We start from the raw sequence: 18,234 nt of genomic DNA, 5'->3' as shown, positions 1-18,234 counted from the left end.
TCCTCCCGGACCGGGGCACGAACCCGCGTCCCCTGCATCGGCAGGCGGACTCTCAACCACTGCGCCACCAGAGAAGCCCAATAAATGTATTTTTCAATAAACCTTTCTGTAAATAGAAAGCTACGGTAATGATAGTAGCAAGTAACCGTAAAAAGAAGAACGTTTTCTAAGTAGTTTTTAGTAAGTAGTGTTTACATTTCAAAGCTAAACATTGTAATAAATCTAAGTAATTTACAAAACTGCATACCTGAGGTCCTGGTTACATTCAGCCTGTAATAAAGTAGTCTACATTTATGGGAAGATGAGGTTTTACAGCAAAAGAATCCTAACTCACAGTTAATGTGTAGTAGGTAAAGCAAAAGATGATTAGCTGCCTCTTCTGCCCTGGTTGGAGTCTGAGAACTAATTCCCAATCAGAATGAATCGAGGGGCTGTGGTTCTACAAATTTCTGATTAAAGAAAACATGGGAAGCAAAACTATTCGATAGCGGTAGAGGGAATTATTTCCATGGAGAGGTTTCTTGTCCGGTAGGTGATGCTGAACTGACCAAAACAAAAGACAGGCTTGGAGCCTGCTTCTCCTCCATAGCCTTACCCTCCACCTGGACCATCCAAGGCACCCTGGCTGCTGGCTCCTCTACCCACTAAAGGTTTGGAAGGATTGGAAGTAGAAACCGTCTCGTGAAAAGTGATGGCAGATCCTCCGGCCTCCATCTCCCGGCCCCGTCTCTGCTTTTCAGGCAGAAGAGGAGAGCATCGCCTGCTCCCCACCCGTACCACACCCCATCCCAGTGCCTCATCCCCCCAGGAGGAGTATCACCAATTCCCGGTGAGACGAGAATTTGACAAAAAAAAACCTGGAGAACGTCCTTGACTGTACAACAGTGGTAGAAGAGGACCAGCAGTACCTGGCCAGTGTGAACAACTCAGCTCTCTGCTATTGCTCCATCTGGGCAGCTCTTAAGAAGAGCACCAACAATAAAAGGCTGCCAACACCATCCGAGTACCACACTAGGCCGTCAAGTTAAAACGAGAAAAAAAAAAAAAAAAAAAAGAAGTATCCGTCCCATAGAAAATAAAGATTGTGATGTCACAAATGGATTTCGGTCCAGAGCAAGACTGGCAGAAAATACTAACACCATTGGGGGTTTTCATCAAACCATTTCTTGTTCAGAACAAACAGGTCTTGGAACCTCTAACATAATACAACAATTCCTCTTCATAGGACTTCAGAGAATGTGTTTAGCAAGCCCTGTATCAGTGACTTTTATGTTGATTTTAAACCAATCACAACTGAGATTGGAGAAATGAGTACTCTATAATCATTAGAGACCAACTCTCCGGCAGAGACTCAGAGGAGTGTCAGCAGGGACCAGAGACGCGCCCAGAACTGAGCGATTTAGGGCCAGTGACTGAGGGTTGCCCACCTGAGGCAGAGTCTTCTCAAGACAGGCACACCCAGAAGGCAACGCTGAAATGCAAAGTGAAAATGAGATTGCCTCAACTATTCCCAAAACAGGGAAAACAGAGGGGACAAAGAGAAGAAACAATTTAGCGGGAACTGAATTTACTTCTTCTTAGCTTTGCCCGCTTGGTTTTACTAAATGAAAATGATGATGATGATCACATACCAGGTTGAATCAAAGAACAGACTGACAATCTTTCCACCGGCAACTAGGGGTACATCAATATTGAGTAACTTAGGTAAAATCTACGGTGTTTATTTCAGTAACTGGCTGTCACAAACTAAGTGCAGGCAGATACCTCAGTTGCACAAATTTTATAGCCAGCATATTGCTCAGTGGCTGTCAGAGGACTGGACATGTCTATATGTTGGCAGCCAGTTTTAGATCCAAGATAGCTAACGATGACTGAAGTATTAGGATCTCTTGGAAAACTGCATTTTAGCGTAGCTGAATATTCAAGCATTCTTGTGTGTGTGTGTGTGTGTGTGTGTGTGTGTGTGTGTGTGTGTGTGTGTGGTGTGTATGTGTGTGAGGAAGTAATCAGAGAGGAAAGTATCACAGGTTGTAATTCAAGCTATTTTGTTGTTTTTTAAACTTGTTAAACTTGCTTAACAAGTTTTAAAAAAGCATTTCTGCAAAATTTAAAAATGCAAATGTTAAATATCTTTAAAAGCAGCGAGGTTATTGCTAGATGGTGGTCGAACAACATTGTTAATGTACTAAATGCCACTGGACTGTATGCTTTAAAATGGTTAATTCATGTCATGTGGATTTCACCTCAATTTAAGAAAAATATTGCTACAGCCAAATAAACTTTAAAATGTTTTTATTTTTGTCTCTTTGTTATGCTAAGCCCTTCTGAATATGCAAAATTCAACAGGTTAAAAATTAATCTTCTTATTAGTGCAATAAATTTCATTTAGACCTCAAATTTTCACAGGCTTTTACTATGTCCAGAAATTTATTCCTAAATAAAACTGTCATGAGCTTTTCTTTTTAAAAAATTATTCTAAAGTAATTTCAAACTGAGAAAAATTACAAAAAATATAAATGGTATCAAGAACACCCAATACCCTTTTTTTATATTCACCTACTTTAACATTAACATTTTAGCCCATTTGCTTTCTTTCAAAACATCACTAAGAATATTCCCTTATATAATCACAGTACATTCATCAACTTCAGTGAAGTTGACATTGATACAATACTTTAATCCACCATTTGTGTTCGTTCCAGTTTTGTCAGTTGACTGAATAATGTCCTTTGTAACATTTCCCCTCCATTACAAGACCTAGCCCAGGGTCAGGCATTGCGTTGAATTAACATGTCTCTTTGGCCTCCTTTAATCTGGACCATTTCCATAACCTTGCTTTGTCTTTTATTACATTAACATTTTGGAAGAATTCGAGTCCAGTTCCTCTACATTCTCGCCAATACTCACATGGTCAGTCTTTCAAATCTTAGTCATTCTAATAGGTGTGTAGTGGTATCTCACTATAGTTTTTTGCTATATTTGCATTTCCCTAGTGACTACTGATATTGAGCAGGTTTTCACATGCCTATTTGTCATTCTTATATCTTCCTTGATGAAGTATCTGTTCAAATCTTTTGCCCCCTTTTTTACTGAGTTGTTTATTTTCTTAGTATAGAGTTTTGAGTTCATTCTGGACACAAGTCCTCTCTGGTATATCCTTTACAAATATTTTCTCAGTCTGTGGCTTATCGTTTCATTCTTTTAGAGGTGTCTTTTGAGGAGTAGATTTTAAACTATAGTAGCAGAAAGTTAATCTGCCTGGGGCTGAGGATGTGATCAACATTGGCTGAGAAAGGACAGCAGGGATTTTTTTTCCAGGTGATTTACATGTTCTAAAACTGGATCGTGGTGATGATTGCACAACTGTGTAGATTTACTAAGAATCTTCTTATTGTTTATGCCGATTTGGGTTTCTATTACTCCTAGCCAAAACTCTCTCTCCTCTCCTTCCCACCCAATCCACTGAAGAATCCTGTCAGTCACCTCCACCAAAACCCATCCCAAATCCCTCCCTCCACTGATCTCCAACCCCACAGCCAACATCCTAGTCATTCGTTGCCTAGACAACATTAAAATGTCTCCTCTGGTCTCCCATGCCTCCTCCCAGCAACCGGACTTCACATCCCAACCTCTCAGCCTGACCTCTACTTGGAGTCCAGATCAGTGACGTAAGTCCCCTTCATAGCTCCGCCACTGCCCTCACATTCTGGCCACTGCTTTCTTCTCTAACTACAACACGTTTCCCTCCTTCCAACACGCCAAGGTCAATCCTACCTCAGGACCTTTGTAGGAGCTGTGTCCTCTGTCCAGAGGCTTCTCCCTCAGATCCCCCAGAGGCCAGGTCATCTTACCCTTCACTCCTCTCCCCAGAGACCCCTCCTGACTATCCCATCTACTAGCCCCATTCGGCATGCCTCCAGCACATTCTATATTGTGACAGTTTTCTTCCTTCAAGGCACTGTCACCCTGTGAAAGGATCTCATTACCTTTTTAATTTGTACTCCCATTAGAATGGAAGCCCCATGAGGACAGGCAACTTGACTCTTGTGTTCACCACTATATCCCTAGGTCTAGGACAACACCTGGCACGGTGTAGGCAAACTGTTTAACTTTGTCTATCACCACCAATTCTGCCCTATATTATGCTTGTAATTCTTTTCTCTAAAATCCCTTGGGAAAAAAAAAAAAAGAGAGAGAGATGTCCCTGGTGGTCCAGTGGTTAGGACTCCACGCTTCCACTGCAGCAGGCACAGGTTCATTCCTGGTTAGGGAACTGAGATCCTGTATGCTGCATGGCGCAGCCAAAATAAATAAATGAATAAAATAAACTAAAATTCCTGCAATCACCTCCTCATCGACCAGCCTGAATCAACGTGTGATTTTCCAAAGTGGGACACCTGGACCCCGGGGTGGAGTGCTGGTAAGCATACTTCTGTGAATGTATACAAAGGTCCTGCAGGTTCTTGGGGATTTTTTAAAATTTTGTGTGTTCAGGTGATCATCGACATTCAGGATCACCCAGCATAGATTTTGCTACTTTTGACCAAGCATTGCCTATTTTTGTGCCTGTGTTGGGTGCGTGTTTAGGTTTGGCCCCAAGTGGGACCAGCTTTCCACAGTTTTACAGGTAATTATAAAAGCATCTATAAAATTATAGATGATTTTAATTCATAAATAGTGTTATCTATATCACATGAAACCTAAGTCACACCACAAAGGGCTGAATAAATGATAGCTTGTCAATTGTATACATAAGGTGCCAGAACAATCACCACAGAGATCATATGGGCCAAACACCATAGGCATGCAGCAGTTTGCTTTTAGCAAAACTCATTCTTCATGTTAATGCTGTTGGTTTAAATTTTATAGGTTTTGTAGAGATTTGGGGGTTCAAAAGTTAGTTTTAGATTTATAGTTGTTTAAAACCTCTAAGTATTAAACATTCCAACCTTATCTTAAGTTTTCAAAGACGTACGTGAACTTTATAATAGAAATAATTTAAGTCAGGACTTGCAAGAACATTTTGTTGTTTTATACAGTGTGCCACGTGACGTGTACATTCGTGGTTATTCGTTGCAGCGTCCTCTGCGGGAACGAAAGACTGGGCACGATTTGAAAAGTCCAGTCAATAGAGAATTGGTTTTAAAATGTTTGGCACATCTATACAGTGGACCACAATGCAGCAGTAAAAAGGAGGAGGAATCTTATAAGTACTCATAGGAAACAAACTCCATTAAGTGAAAAATGCAAGCTGTCAAACAGTGTGAAAAATGAGAAAAAGGAAGAAAAATATATATATACACACATATTTGCTTGTATGTGCATAAAACATGTCTGGAAGGATCCACAAGAAGCAGCAACATTGGCTCCTCCTGGAGAGAACCAGACATCTGGCGGGGACAGAAGTGGAATGGAGACTTCTCAGCGATCATTTAGCACTTTTGGAATTTTGAGCCACATAAATATTTCTTCCAAAAATAAACAGAAATATAAAAGGTGGCGCCTATAGTTGTGCACGCTCACACACAGGCATCTCAAACTAAAATGCCTTTGGAGGCTCGGGAGACGACACAGGTGAGAAAAATCAGCAGCACCGGGACCCTGGCACTCCAGAGAAAGGAAGCCTCCTTGCAAGTTCTAAGGTCAAGTGCAGCCTGTGGAGTGCACACACAAGGGAGGCCAGCAGAAGCTGAAGAGCTCAATTTGTATGTGAAATCATCAGACTCTGACACGTTGCCAAAAAAGTCTTTAAAAATTTACGGCTGATATCTAGCCAGAAATGTATACATAAGTGCACAGCTCGATGAATATTCACAAGGCGAACACAACAGTACAAGTAACATCCAGATCAAGAAATGGAAGATGGCCAGCTCCCTAAAGCCCTCCGCTGCTCTGTTCCAGTCACTACCCCCCCACCTACCCCCACTACTATCCTGACTTCAGACAGACTAGATTCGTGTGCCTGCCTTAGTACAGTGTACGAACAGGATCACAGTACTGTGGTCTGGCATCTTTCTCTCAACATTGTGCTTGTGAGATTCATCCACCTCTGTGTGGAGCTGCAGACAGCTGTTTCTTATTGTTCATGCTTTTCCATTTATTCATCCATTCTCCTGTTGGCAGGCATTTAAGTTGCTGCCAGTTTGGGCCTATAAAATAGTTCCGATATGAATATTCTATTTCATGTCTTCTTGTGAACAGACGTAAGCATTTTTGTTGGGTATGTTTCTAGGAGTGGCATTACTGAGCCTTGGAGTATCCGTTTAGCTTTTAAAAGATACGAAGTTTTCCTACTGTGTTCTTGGTTGCTCCACGTGCTTGTTTGGGCAACTTTAAAAAAAATCCCGACCAAAGCAAATATCTGTAGGCCACAGGTCTCTCACCTCTGGCCTAGTGCATCTTCAGTTCTCATGGGAGACAGATCTTCAGGAGGTTGAGATCTCAGCACATCATCCCTTGATTAAGACCGTACGGGATTCCCTGGCGGTCCAGCAGTTAGGACTCCGAACTCTCCCTGCTGAGGGCCTGGGTTCAGTCCCTGGTCAGGGTACTAAGATCCCGCAACCCGCACAGCAGAAAACAAAACAAAACAAACAAAACAAAAACAACCCAAACCTTGCAATGTCTCCCACTCCTTGGATAATGGCCAAACCCCTTAGCCTGGCATCAAATGCTTTCTGCAGGCTGCCCTTCTTTTCTCCGCCTCTTTTCTTTAATCTTCACTTTCCACCGTTGATGGGCCCATCCGTGCCATTCTGAGGGCTCTGGACGGCCGTCACGTTCTGTTAAGTCTGCATGCCTTGAGATGTGCTGTCCCTCTTCCTCTGGCTTCCCCTTTCCCTTACTAGGCCAGGCCAATTTGTGTACTTTATTCTCTCCACTAAACTACACCCCAAGTCCTTGGGAATGGTGTCCTGCCTTCAGTCTCTCTACCCCAGGGCCCATCACAATGACTGACACAGGGAAGGGGCTCACTACATGTTTGTGCCACAAACTTGGACTCTCTGATGCTATCATTGTTTAATGCAAATAGGAGAGGGGAAAAATAAAGAAAAATAACCTATAAGGGAAAAGCATCTGAAAATGAATATATGTATATGTATAAATGAATCACTGTGCTGTACACCTGAAACTAACACAACACTGCAAATCAACTACGCTTCAATTTAAGAAAATTACTAATTCAACAAACATGTAATAGTTTCTGGGAACGAAGTGGTGTCAAGATGAACAGGGTTCCTACCCTCATGGAACTCATACTCCTGTGAGGGAGACAGGCAACAAATAACTAAACACATAGAGCAATTACAGAATGTGATCAGAGCCATAAAGGAAATATGCAAGGTGATGTGAAAGTTAGAAACAGAAAAGGGGGAGATTATATTAGAGAGGGATAGGATTGCCAGAACGGATCTCAAGAAGAAGAAAAAAATTAGTGTTCTCAGCAAAAAAAAAAAAAAAAAAAAAAGAGAGAAAAGGATAAATTTCCAACTTACGCTACTCCTCCCAATTGTTCTTCCCAAAGGCAACCACTGGCACCACGTCCTTGTGCATCTTCCTGAAATATACAATGAACGTATAACTTTACATTCAATATAGCTATTTAGTCTCAATAGATGCTGTGCAGATAACTGGAGATGGGGAGTTGCAATCCTAAACTGAAAGGTCAAGAAAGGCCTCAATGAGACAGTGACATCTGTGCAAAGATCCAAAGGGGATGAGGAATAGAGCCGCACTGGTCTGAAGCAGTGCATGAAGCATTCCAGGCAGAGGAAGCAGCAGGTGACAAGTCCTGAAGCAGGACTGCCCCGCCTACTTGAGGCTGGGAAGGTGAACCGAGGGAAGCAGCGGTGAAAACCGTTTGAAGTGGGCCAGATGGCAGAGGAGTATATAAGCCACTTTAAGGACTTGAGATTTTATTTTCATTTTTTTGGCGGCGCAGCGCAGCCTGCGGGATCGTAGACCCCCCACCAGGAACCCGCGACCCCTGCAGTGGAAGCGCAGAGTCTTAAACCACTGGACCACTAGGGAAGTCGAATAATTTCTTGAATGAGAAGGGAAGGCACTAGAGTTACTGATCAGGAGTCAGAGTCTGACTAGTGGTTTTCAAAATTCACTTCTTCCGTGAAGAGCGGCCTCATTCTTTTTCGAATGAATAGAATAGGTAGCTCATTAATCTACTACGTGAAGGTGAAGGTTGTCATAGTTTCTCCGGGTCTTTCAAATGGTGGACATTTAGTCTGTTTCCAAATTTGCGGACTCAAAGTACTCCAGTGTTTCTTCTTCTCCATGAATTCCAGCTGACAATTTTCCGATTAAAAACTTTTTCTGCATGAACCCAACTGAATCGGTCCTTCTAAACATAATTTTCTCATTCATTAAAGAAACTGGGTAACATGTGACCTCACAGGTTCCGGGGTTCCCAGCTCAGACCCCCCCCAAGCCTGAAGCTCTTTACACCTCAGAAAGGAGCTTAGGTTAGCCACGTGGTTAAAAAACAGGCAGGAGCCGGGTGGGCATGCTTCCTGTTTCACTTGTGCGCAGGAGTGGATCAGCCGGCCAGGGGGTCTGAGAGTGGGTGCGCGTCCTAGGGCCGGTGGGGGCCGGGACTCAGACGCCCACTATGCTTCTCAGACGAACCGCCTGCACCCCCGGCCCCGCAATGAACAGATAACTTAAAAGAAGCTACAGAAAGGCCCGACCGCGAGCAACCCTGTATGGTAGCGGGCCGCAATTCCATGGCCTTCGCGCAAAGACCCGCGCCTGCGCAATGGAGCCCCGCGCGTGCCCGCGCCGACTTTCCTTCCCACGGCCTCCCTTCCCGATCCTGCGCACTAGGACCCACTTCCCGCAGGCCAGCGAGACCGGAGACCTATTAGCCCTTCTTACTGACTGAAGTGGGAGAAATTGGCTCGTACTTGAACCTGTTGTCTCTCCCTTCCCAGTCTGTGAGATCCAATTGACCCTAGAGAGGAGAGACCCTATCCTGGGGCTCTCCGGGCGCTGACGGGCGCTCAGGTGTCTAGCAGGGTGGTGAGCGGGCTCACCCGCCGACCACGTGGCGGACCTCCGCCAATCGGCGCGCAGACCGCACTTTGCAGCTCAGCTTCAAACAAACTACCGTGAGGCAAGAGCTGCCTGTGGGGCCCCGCCCCCTCGCCTGGGTCTGGGGCCCTGCGAGACGGCGGGCGGGTAGGGGCGCCGAGAGCGGGGGCGGGGCGCAGTGGTCGAGTGACGGCCCGCCTCACCTATTCGGGGCCCGGGCCGCGGCGCGGTGGGCCCCGTAGCCAATGGGCGGGGGCGGGGGGCGGCCCGGCCGACGGGGAGGGGGAGCCCGCGGCTGGGGGACGCGGGGGGAGGAGGGGGCGGGCTCCCAATCCGGTTCCATCCGGTTCTCCCACCGCCCCCGCCGCGGGTCCCAGCAGCTCGGGCGGCGGGAGGAGCGGCAGCGGCCAGGCAGCCCAGCTTCGCGAAGGCTCTCGGCGCGCCGCGGCCCGCAGGCACCCGGCACGCGCCCGCCCCGCCGCCACGATGCCCAAGAGGAAGGTGAGCGGCGGCCGCGGCCCGCACACGCCCCCCTCAGCCGCCCGGCCGGCCCCGGCGCCCCGCGAGGCCCAGGCCCGCCGCTCTCTCGGCAGCGCTGGGCCCGGGAGGCGCCCGGACTTGCGGCGGGCGGGCGCGCGGCGGCCCCGGGCGCGCCGTTCTGGAACGTTCGGTTGCCCGAGGAGCAGGGTGGGAGATTCGAACGCGGCGGCGGGAAGCCGCTGACGTCACGCGGCCGGGCATTGTTCTCGGGGACTGGCGGGCGCGGGGCGCGCGGGCACTTTTGTTTGGGGGCTGCGTCCACTCGCAGTCTGCTTTCTCCCGCAGGTCAGCTCCGCCGAGGGGACGGCGAAGGAGGAGGTAAGACCCCGCTCCTCTCCCGGGGGTGGTTTCGGTTTGCACCGCACCCCGCATTCCTTGCTCATTTTCCTTTTTTTTTTTTCTCCCAAAGCCCAAGAGGAGATCGGCGAGGTTGTCAGCTGTAAGTAAAGCGAGCCCCCTGACCTTTCTTTACCGTGGGATCGTACCCAGGGAAGAAATTCACTGCTACCTTTGCCTTTCAGAAACCGGCTCCTGCAAAAGTGGAAACGAAGCCAAAAAAGGCGGCAGGAAAGGTAGGTTTCACACTCACCTTAAGAGATCGTGGTGTCTTCGAAATGCTGCAGTGCTACCTAACGCGCATTGCCAGCAGCTGAGGTGTTGACTTTGAGGATGTCGAAATCAACTACAGTTTGATGTCATAGTCTCCTAATAAGTCGTAGTGTTACCTTATTTATCACTTTAATTTTAGGTTATAGTAACTTCAGTAAACAATGTTTTTTCTGGTTTGGGTAAAATACAGTAGATGTAGTCATCATCCCGGTTTACGGGAACATAATGCATCACCTTAATGCTGCTGCAGAATTTGGGAAACTTAAGACGGCTGAAAATATTGGAGAATAACTTTCGCTTAGCAGGCAAATCCATTCTTTGTGTTGTGTATGTTTTGGTTAGTGGTCCTCTGTTGGCTGCATGCTTGTACTTCCTCTTTTGACAGTATCAGCAAGGCTAGGACTGAGGCCAGGAGATGGGGAATGTGTAAGTTTTTGCATATAAGGTGCTCGAGGAAAGGTGGGGGGACATATGTCCAGAGGTAGATCAAGAGCTGTGTTTTCTAAGAGTATTTTATATACCATTATATATATAGGAGTTCACTAAGTTATTATATCGTAAATAGTATGATGGTTGCTGCTCTAGAATAGATTCATGATTGCTTTGTTCCCATTGCCGGTCTTTGGGTAGTTGTTGGATATATATGTGTAGGTTTGAAAACTTTAAGTTGGAAAACCTAAATGTGTGCATGTTATTTGGAACTTTGTGTTTGGATCTAGCATTGATACCGCCCTCTGTAAAGCTCTTCCTTGTTCTTCAGGGGAAATTCATGGTGTGATTAATTTCTGTTTACTCAAAACTTCAGTGAGAGCTTGTTATTAGAAGTCTCCTCTCTCCAAAGTCCTTATTGTCATTACCCCTTTCCTAAAAGTAGGTGAAAGGTAAACACTGCACAAAGATTTTTCCATTTCTTTCTTTAAACATTGTACAGAGCTGAGTGTAAAAATCTTAATGTTTTTTCAATAGAAAGTTCTGTTTTGTGATCCTTTTTAAGAGGGTTCAAGGAAGGTGTAGGCGTAGTATGTCAACTTGAAATTTCTCACACTAGAAAATAATGGGATAATTCTGTACGAGAAATAAGAGTAGGCGGGAAAAATAGTGGCTCTTGTTGCAAAAAAGTCTGCTTGAACAGTGTACTGTTATTACACGTGTTTTATTATTTGCTTTTTAAAATAAACTGGCTGGAATACTATGCCTGTTTTCTCTTAAATTTTTCTTTAATTTTTAAAAAAATTTATTGTACGAGAAATAAGAGTAGGCGGGAAAAATAGTGGCTCTTGTTGCAAAAAAGTCTGCTTGAACAGTGTACTGTTATTACACGTGTTTTATTATTTGCTTTTTAAAATAAACTGATTGGCTGGAATACTATGCCTGTTTTCTCTTAAATTTTTCTTTAATTTTTAAAAATATTTATTTATTTTTATTGGCAGTCTTGGGTCTTCGTTGCTGCGTGCAGGCTTTCTCTAGTTTTGGCGAGTGGGGGCTACTCTTCGATGTGGTGTACGGGCTTCTCATTGCAATGGCTTCTCGTTGCAGAGCACGGGCCCTAGGAGCGCGGGCTTCAGTAGTTGTGGCTCGAGGGCTCTAGGGCACAGGCTCAGTAGTTGTGGCATGTGGGCTTAGTTGCTCCGCAGCATGTGGTATCTTCCCGGACCAGGGCTCGAACCCGTGTCGCCTGCATTGGCAGGCGGATTCTTAACCACTGTGCCACCAGGGAAGCCCAAATTTTTCTTTCTTTATTTGTTTACTTGCATCTGTATTTTGATTTGCCCTAAAATATTTTTTTAATGAAAACAGTTCAAATTTTACCTCCAGTTGGGTTTGGGATGTCAGATATAATCAACAGGTAAGTTTTCATGTCAGTGTTCCTTGAGAAACAAACCTGTCTGTTCAGTTTTCCCAAAGGAAAAATGATGGGGAGAGGGGAGGAGCCTTTTTCCCCTTTTAGTTTCAATAATATACCTTTGTCTTCATAACCAAATCGTTTTAAAGCCTTAAACAGAAGGTAAAGCTTTTGATGTATTAATTACCATACTACAGACGTGTTGATTTATTTTGTTTTGTCTCACTTTCCAGTTGTTAATAGTTAAAATGGTATTATTTCAGTCCAGGCTATTGCATAATTCTGTTTTCATGTTTCAGGTTTTACATTTTTATGTTACTGTGATAATGGTTATTAAATTAATGAGAAATCTAAAATCAGATTATAAAAGAATCGTTTTTAAATACAGAAACGATTGTCACGCTTCATGGTGTCAATGTGTGTAGCGGTGTTGTCCCAGATATGTTTGTTTAGGTAATTTATTATTCTAAAGATACTGAATTACTAGTAGTTGTCATGCGTTCATGTATGGAATGCCATTATAGAAGTATCGGTCACTATTGGTCTTATCTAAGTCGGCTGTTAACTACATTCTGTACGTACAGGAAATACTTAAGTGTCTCCTTCCCAGTTGATGGATGGTGTCCAGAAATACTGTTTTATATTACTTTAAAGTGGCTTAATCTTTGAATCTCTTGTATCATCATATTAACAGCTGTGCTTTTCAGGTTCTTCAAACACCTAAATGAAAACGATAAACTCAAAATTGAGCCTTTTAGGTACTCATTATATGATACCAAGGGACTAACTGTAGCAGAACTGTAGTAGGATAGTCAGTCTGACCTTAACAACATGGTGCTTTTCTCAGGTGAATTGTCTTACTGTGAGGGTAAGACAGTGGTAATTTGATTATTGTTCCTGCTTAAAGAGTTTGGGGGATGGGTAGGGTTACAGTGGGGAAGAGATTCCTCCAGCGGTTCCTCACTTCATTTATTCTCTCTTGTGGAACTTTAGAGAATAGTGGGTAATTGAGAAAGAGGAGAAGGGTTGTAACTGAGGCTTTAGGTTTAATTGTTGTAAGTCTGATGACGCTTGGTGTGCAGGTGCTGTTAGGGGTCTCCTCAGTGTGCTGTGTGGTCCTGATTACTGGGGGTGGACCTTAAGGTGTGTCCTGTAACTCGGAGTGACATGCGACCGCATTAATGTTGCAACTGCGGTGGATGCAATCTCTCTAGCAAGTCAGAAAATGTTAGTAAGTGCAGAGTTGATACTTAAAATATACTCTTGTTCTGTCACAGGATAAATCTTCCGACAAAAAAGTGCAAACAAAAGGGAAAAGGGGAGCAAAGGGAAAACAGGCTGAAGTGGCTAACCAAGAGACTAAAGAAGACTTACCTGCAGAAAATGGAGAAACTAAAAATGAGGAGGTCAGAAGTGTTTGTGTGTTGTTCATTTTGACTCTGAAGAGTGGATAATAAACTGTATATTTTTATGTAGCAGATAAGGCAGTCTTTATCCTTTATGATATTGAACAAAGTTCTGTACAGTAACTCCCAAGTGAATGGACAGATTATTTTTATGCATTAGATCATATTTGAAAATATATGTGTAAATGGGTTTTTTTAAGTGAGTGAACAAGAAATTGTAGTGTACTCAGAATTTCAAACTCAGATTCATGATCTTTATTGTATATGGGGTTCATTAATTTAATTGCTGGTGTGAGTTTTTTAAAAGATTTAATTTACTAAATGGTATAACACATTTTTCTTTCTTTAACATGACCTAGGGGTTTCTTTAAACAGATATTCTTTTTTTTTTTTTTTTTCCAAATTGCCATCTGTAGAACTGTTAATAATCTTGTTTGGTTTTTATATTCTGGATATTGCTTTAAATTTTTTTTTAATTGATGCCCTTCGTTTGTCATATTTTTCCCACTTTCTAGTAAAGAAGGCTTATTTTTCTCAAAAGCCACTTGTCTAGGATTAAGTAGTAACTTAGATTAAGCAATTAAAAAGATTGATGTCCTTAATCTTTATCCTTTTAAGCTCTGAGAAAAAGAGATTTTACCTTTAAAAAAAGTGTGTTGCAAGGTTATGGTAAATAACTTTTTAAGCCAAGCCTTTTTTTTTTTTTTTAACATTGGCTAAGCAGAAAATATAAAGAGTATTAATTTTTAGATTTTTATATTTATAGATCAGATTTTAAAGTAATAACTACTTACTCCCCCGATTTGCAGTTACAAATTCCTAAATCTAACCCCAAGTCAAATATTATGTGATAGTAAGATGAATTTAACTAATCCAGCTATAAGGGGAGAATGAGGCCTTCTGATCCCTTTTATCAACTACAGTTGATTCTCATTATTCATGATGGTTGTGTTCTATAAGGTTGCTCTGTATACTGGACAGTTGCTCATAGTGGAAATTCCCAAAATGTTCTCATCACATTTCCATCAACAGATCAAACCATAACCTTATTTTATGTGTGTCTGTTCAGTGTATGTATTTGGTAAGTTAATACTGAACTCGGGGCCAACAGAAACAGCACTATAACTCGTGCCGCAGTGAAGCTGTCTAACGTGTGTCTTCTCCACGTGGCATGTCACAACCTTCTTGCACAGCACGTAGTACTGGACAGCACTGCACTTGTCTAGTCAACATGGTTGACCAAAAGCACCGAAAAATGTGAAATGTGTGGCCCTAAATAGACTGAGAAAGACACTTGTTTACAGTGTTACAGCTGAAACAAGGCAGAAGGGCCTCAGCTGGGAATGTCTGTGTCAGGTGACTCATATTTTTTGCTGTTCTGTATCTGCACATACATGACCATGGAACATGAAACATGAGTATTGATTTTGGGGTTACAAATAAATTTTAGTGAGTCAGTAAATTTATAAATACAGAATCTACAAATGATGAGGATTGAATGTATTGTTAAGACTTAATAATAGTTGTAATGAGTAAAACTTACACTGTATTAATGCTAAATGTCTCTAACATTATAACACTGACACAGAAGTCAAATGTTCGATCACTGTTTTTCCTTTGATTTTGCAGAGCCCAGCTTCTGATGAAGCAGGAGAGAAAGAAGCCAAGTCTGATTAATATCACACACCTGGTCCTATCAGTGGTCCCTGTTTCCCTTCTTGTACAATCCAGAGGAATATTTTTATCAACTATTTTGTAAATGCAAGTTTTTTAGTAGCTCTAGAAACATTTTTAAAAAGGAAGGAATCCCACCTCATCCCATTTTTTAAGTGTAAATGCTTTTTTTTAAGAGGTGAAATCATTTGCTGGTTGTTTATTTTTTGGTACAACCAGAAAATAGTGGGATATTGAATATGGGAGGCTTTGATTGTCTTGGGTGTCAGCTTAACATTCCACAGATGGAGGGTAGCTTTTATATCCTATAATACAAAGCATACTAAATGGCAGTTTGGAGTTAGTTGTGCAATTAATGTCTTAAACACTTTAAATTACTTCTCTTCCCGCGTTGTTTTTGGTAGAATTGTTTCCTAAAGCAAACCACTCACCCCTTGATCTCGGCTCTCCTGGGCAGAATTTTGTGCACTCTGTAACATCTCTGGTCGTGCTCGTCCAGTTCTTCTAGTAACTTCGTTAATGTGCTGTGAACCACTGACAATTGGAGTACGTAGTGTATGTGATATTAAATTGTGAATTAGTGGGACTTACCGTGTAACAGCATATCAATGTTTGAAGATATTGGTACTTGATATCCTGTGAAGGAAAATTTGCCCCCAAATTTTAAGCTGGAAAGTCACTGGAATAACTGTTCAGAAAAGAATCACAACTACATGATTTTTTAGGTTTTTGGTACGTATGTTGAGAATTGTGTACAAATTGAAATGTCTGTGTACTGATCCTCAAAACAACCAATAAAATCTCAATTATGAAAGAATTCCTTGAAGCACATGAATTAAGTTGTGGTTTAAATTTCATTTTAAAGAATTTTCACATTTGTTTTTCCAAAGTCTTAATAAAATTTTGGAAGAGTGGACTACTTCATTTTTTCTATAATACTTCAACGGTGTACTTGGAAGATGCTTTTGTGACTAAATTGGTTTAATGGGAAATTAGTCCCCTGTTCTCTGAAGCAAAATAAATACGTAATTATTCACTCTTCCTATGAAGTAAGCTTATAAATACTGAATAAGCTAGCACTAGATCTAATAGGTTTGTATTTGTGTATTATTTTCGAGATTCGCTTTCATGCAAGTCCTTGTCCGTTTTGCCATCTAAATAGTCTTTAGAGGTGGTACTGGACACTGCTGATTTGACAAATGCAGAAGTGGAGCCAGAGATGGCACCCTGCCAAGGTCACCACTAAAGAGGGAGAGGCCTTGGAACGAAGTTTACAACTCTACGTTTGATGTCATTTTGCTTGTGGACTTGATTAGTAGGAGGCAAGAATGCTTTAAAAATTAGTCCTTGTGGGGACTTCCCTGGCGGTCCAGTGGTTAAAACTGAGCTTCCAGTGCAGGGGCTGCAGGTTCAATTTCTAGTTGGGGAGCTAAGGTCCTACATGCTACGTGTTGCTGTGTGGCCTGGCCAAAGATTAGAGACGAGTCCCGGGGGATCATAGAACTCTGCAAGGGCTGTGTGCTGCTGGAATGACCTGTGTGAGCGGAGCTCACGGAGCGGTGAGGTGTGGCATCGTAAAACGTGAAACTACAGAAAAATGCAGAGGACATTGATTTGGGTTGAAATGACACCCAAAAGAGGGCTTTGGCAACTCTTGGGGAGTGGGAAAATTCTTGGTGGAGGACCTGAAACAGTGATGAAGGTAGATTTGCCGGTAGTTTCTAAGTTTTGTTAGACTGTTTGGGTATGCAAATTTAAATGGAGCTGAAACCTTTTCTCTTGCTGTGTGTATGGGTACTTCATGCAATTTTTTGGTACCAGAATTTCTAGCAGCTATTTGTTGCAGTTAAAGGGATATCTAAAAAAATAAAGGGAATTCCCTGGTGGTCCAGTCTTTTAAGACTCCACGTTCCCAATGCGGGGGGCCCAGGTTTGATCCCTGGTCAGTGAGTGAGATCCCATATGCCTTGACTGAGAACCCCGATGCTGCAACTAAGACCTGGTGCAGCAAAATAGATAAATATTTAAAAATTAAAAAATAAACCAATGGGGAAAAAAACTAGTGAATTTTAACCCTGTAACCCATCTGGCAGTGTTCATTTCGTATTACCCAACCGTCCACCCCTAGGAATGTGATAAATGTTTACAGACAAAGATTTTCTTATTCTGAACTCACTGCTAGTAATGCGTTTAAAGAGATTTATTAATTTTCTAAAAAGCACAACAGGTAAGGTTTTTTCACTTCTTGTATAGATTGATACCTAAAAGAAATTGCCTCTTGTAGAAAATTGGAATGTAGTACTTCTAGATCCTTGCCTTAAGCATTATCCTTTTATGATTTTTTTATAATAAAATGAACCCTCAAGTGGGTGTTCTCTTCAGCTGTCAAAAGAAAACAATTACTTAAAAAAACAAAAAAAAACACGTTGAGGCATCTTTTCTGGGATCAGTACTTAGAAAAAGTTAATTTCTTGCCCCTTCAGCAACTAGTTGAATGAGAACTGAGTGAGGAATGGTTGAGTGGACGTCAGTTTAGACGTCCTAGAAGGACAAGGAAGATAACTGTTCAGTAATGATGCGAACAAATCAGACAGTCTCATTTGTTAACTAGAAAAGGCAGTTAGCAAGAACCCTGCGTTCTCTTGGCTTGTTTGAGGTTGAGTTTGACCTTTCGAATGTAGGCTAATCAGAGGAATTAAGGCATGGAACCTGGTGCCTGCTGCAGAGATGCATGATAATCGCGGAGGCCCCGGGGGTTGGGGGAAGAGTCTGTTGTCTGGGTGTTTGGTAAGTGTGTATACAAGTGTGAGGGCGGGGGCAGGGAGGAGAATGTGTGTGTGTGTGTGTGTGTGTGTGTGTGTGTGTGTATGATTTCAGTACAGCGGCAATCCGTGCTCACTGGGGGAAAAACTCAGGAAACAGACAAGCTAAAAACACCCGAAATTATAATTCACTCGCTAGGCAACTATGGGCGCGAACTCGGTTCCCCTGCATCGGCAGGCGGACGCGCAACCACTGCGCCACCAGGGAAGCCCTAGGCAACTATTTAAAGATGCATTTTTCTCAGATCCTTTTCTGTGTTTTTACAAGTTTACAAAATTGGTGTCATTATACATC

The 18,234-nt window shown here is 42.8% G+C and overlaps 2 protein-coding genes across 3 annotated transcripts in view; one reads left to right on the top strand and one right to left on the bottom strand.

Annotated features, from left to right (window-relative positions):
* The window catches only part of GET1 (guided entry of tail-anchored proteins factor 1), a 30,280-nt gene extending 21,269 nt beyond the window's left edge, over nucleotides 1-9,011 (bottom strand). For both annotated transcript variants that reach the window (XM_055086422.1, XM_055086427.1), the window contains exons 1-2: nucleotides 8,919-9,011; nucleotides 7,497-7,558 (exon numbers count right to left, since the gene is read on the bottom strand). The gene's annotated coding sequence lies outside the window, so the exon portion shown is untranslated. The remainder of the gene's footprint in view (nucleotides 1-7,496; nucleotides 7,559-8,918) is intronic.
* A 369-nt stretch (nucleotides 9,012-9,380) lies between these two features.
* HMGN1 (high mobility group nucleosome binding domain 1) lies at nucleotides 9,381-16,031 on the top strand. The gene is made up of 6 exons (XM_024120444.3): nucleotides 9,381-9,546; nucleotides 9,871-9,903; nucleotides 9,995-10,024; nucleotides 10,107-10,157; nucleotides 13,315-13,443; nucleotides 15,073-16,031. Exons 1-6 carry the CDS (start codon nucleotides 9,532-9,534, stop codon nucleotides 15,118-15,120), a joined length of 306 nt encoding a protein of 101 aa, XP_023976212.1. The 5' UTR covers nucleotides 9,381-9,531; the 3' UTR covers nucleotides 15,121-16,031.
* The last annotated feature ends 2,203 nt before the right edge of the window (nucleotides 16,032-18,234 follow it).

The sequence above is a fragment of the Physeter macrocephalus genome, chromosome 8, assembly GCF_002837175.3.
Source record: "Physeter macrocephalus isolate SW-GA chromosome 8, ASM283717v5, whole genome shotgun sequence".
Taxonomy (NCBI): domain Eukaryota; kingdom Metazoa; phylum Chordata; class Mammalia; order Artiodactyla; family Physeteridae; genus Physeter; species Physeter macrocephalus.
The sequence above is the reverse complement of the archived record's forward strand: the minus strand, read 5'-3'. Positions and strand labels throughout refer to the sequence as shown.

Coding starts and splice junctions, on each gene's coding strand:
- HMGN1 (XM_024120444.3), top strand. Junction 10,158..13,314: donor CAAAAAAGGCGGCAGGAAAG/GTAGGTTTCACA, acceptor GTTCTGTCACAG/GATAAATCTTCCGACAAAAA. Junction 13,444..15,072: donor GAGAAACTAAAAATGAGGAG/GTCAGAAGTGTT, acceptor TTGATTTTGCAG/AGCCCAGCTTCTGATGAAGC.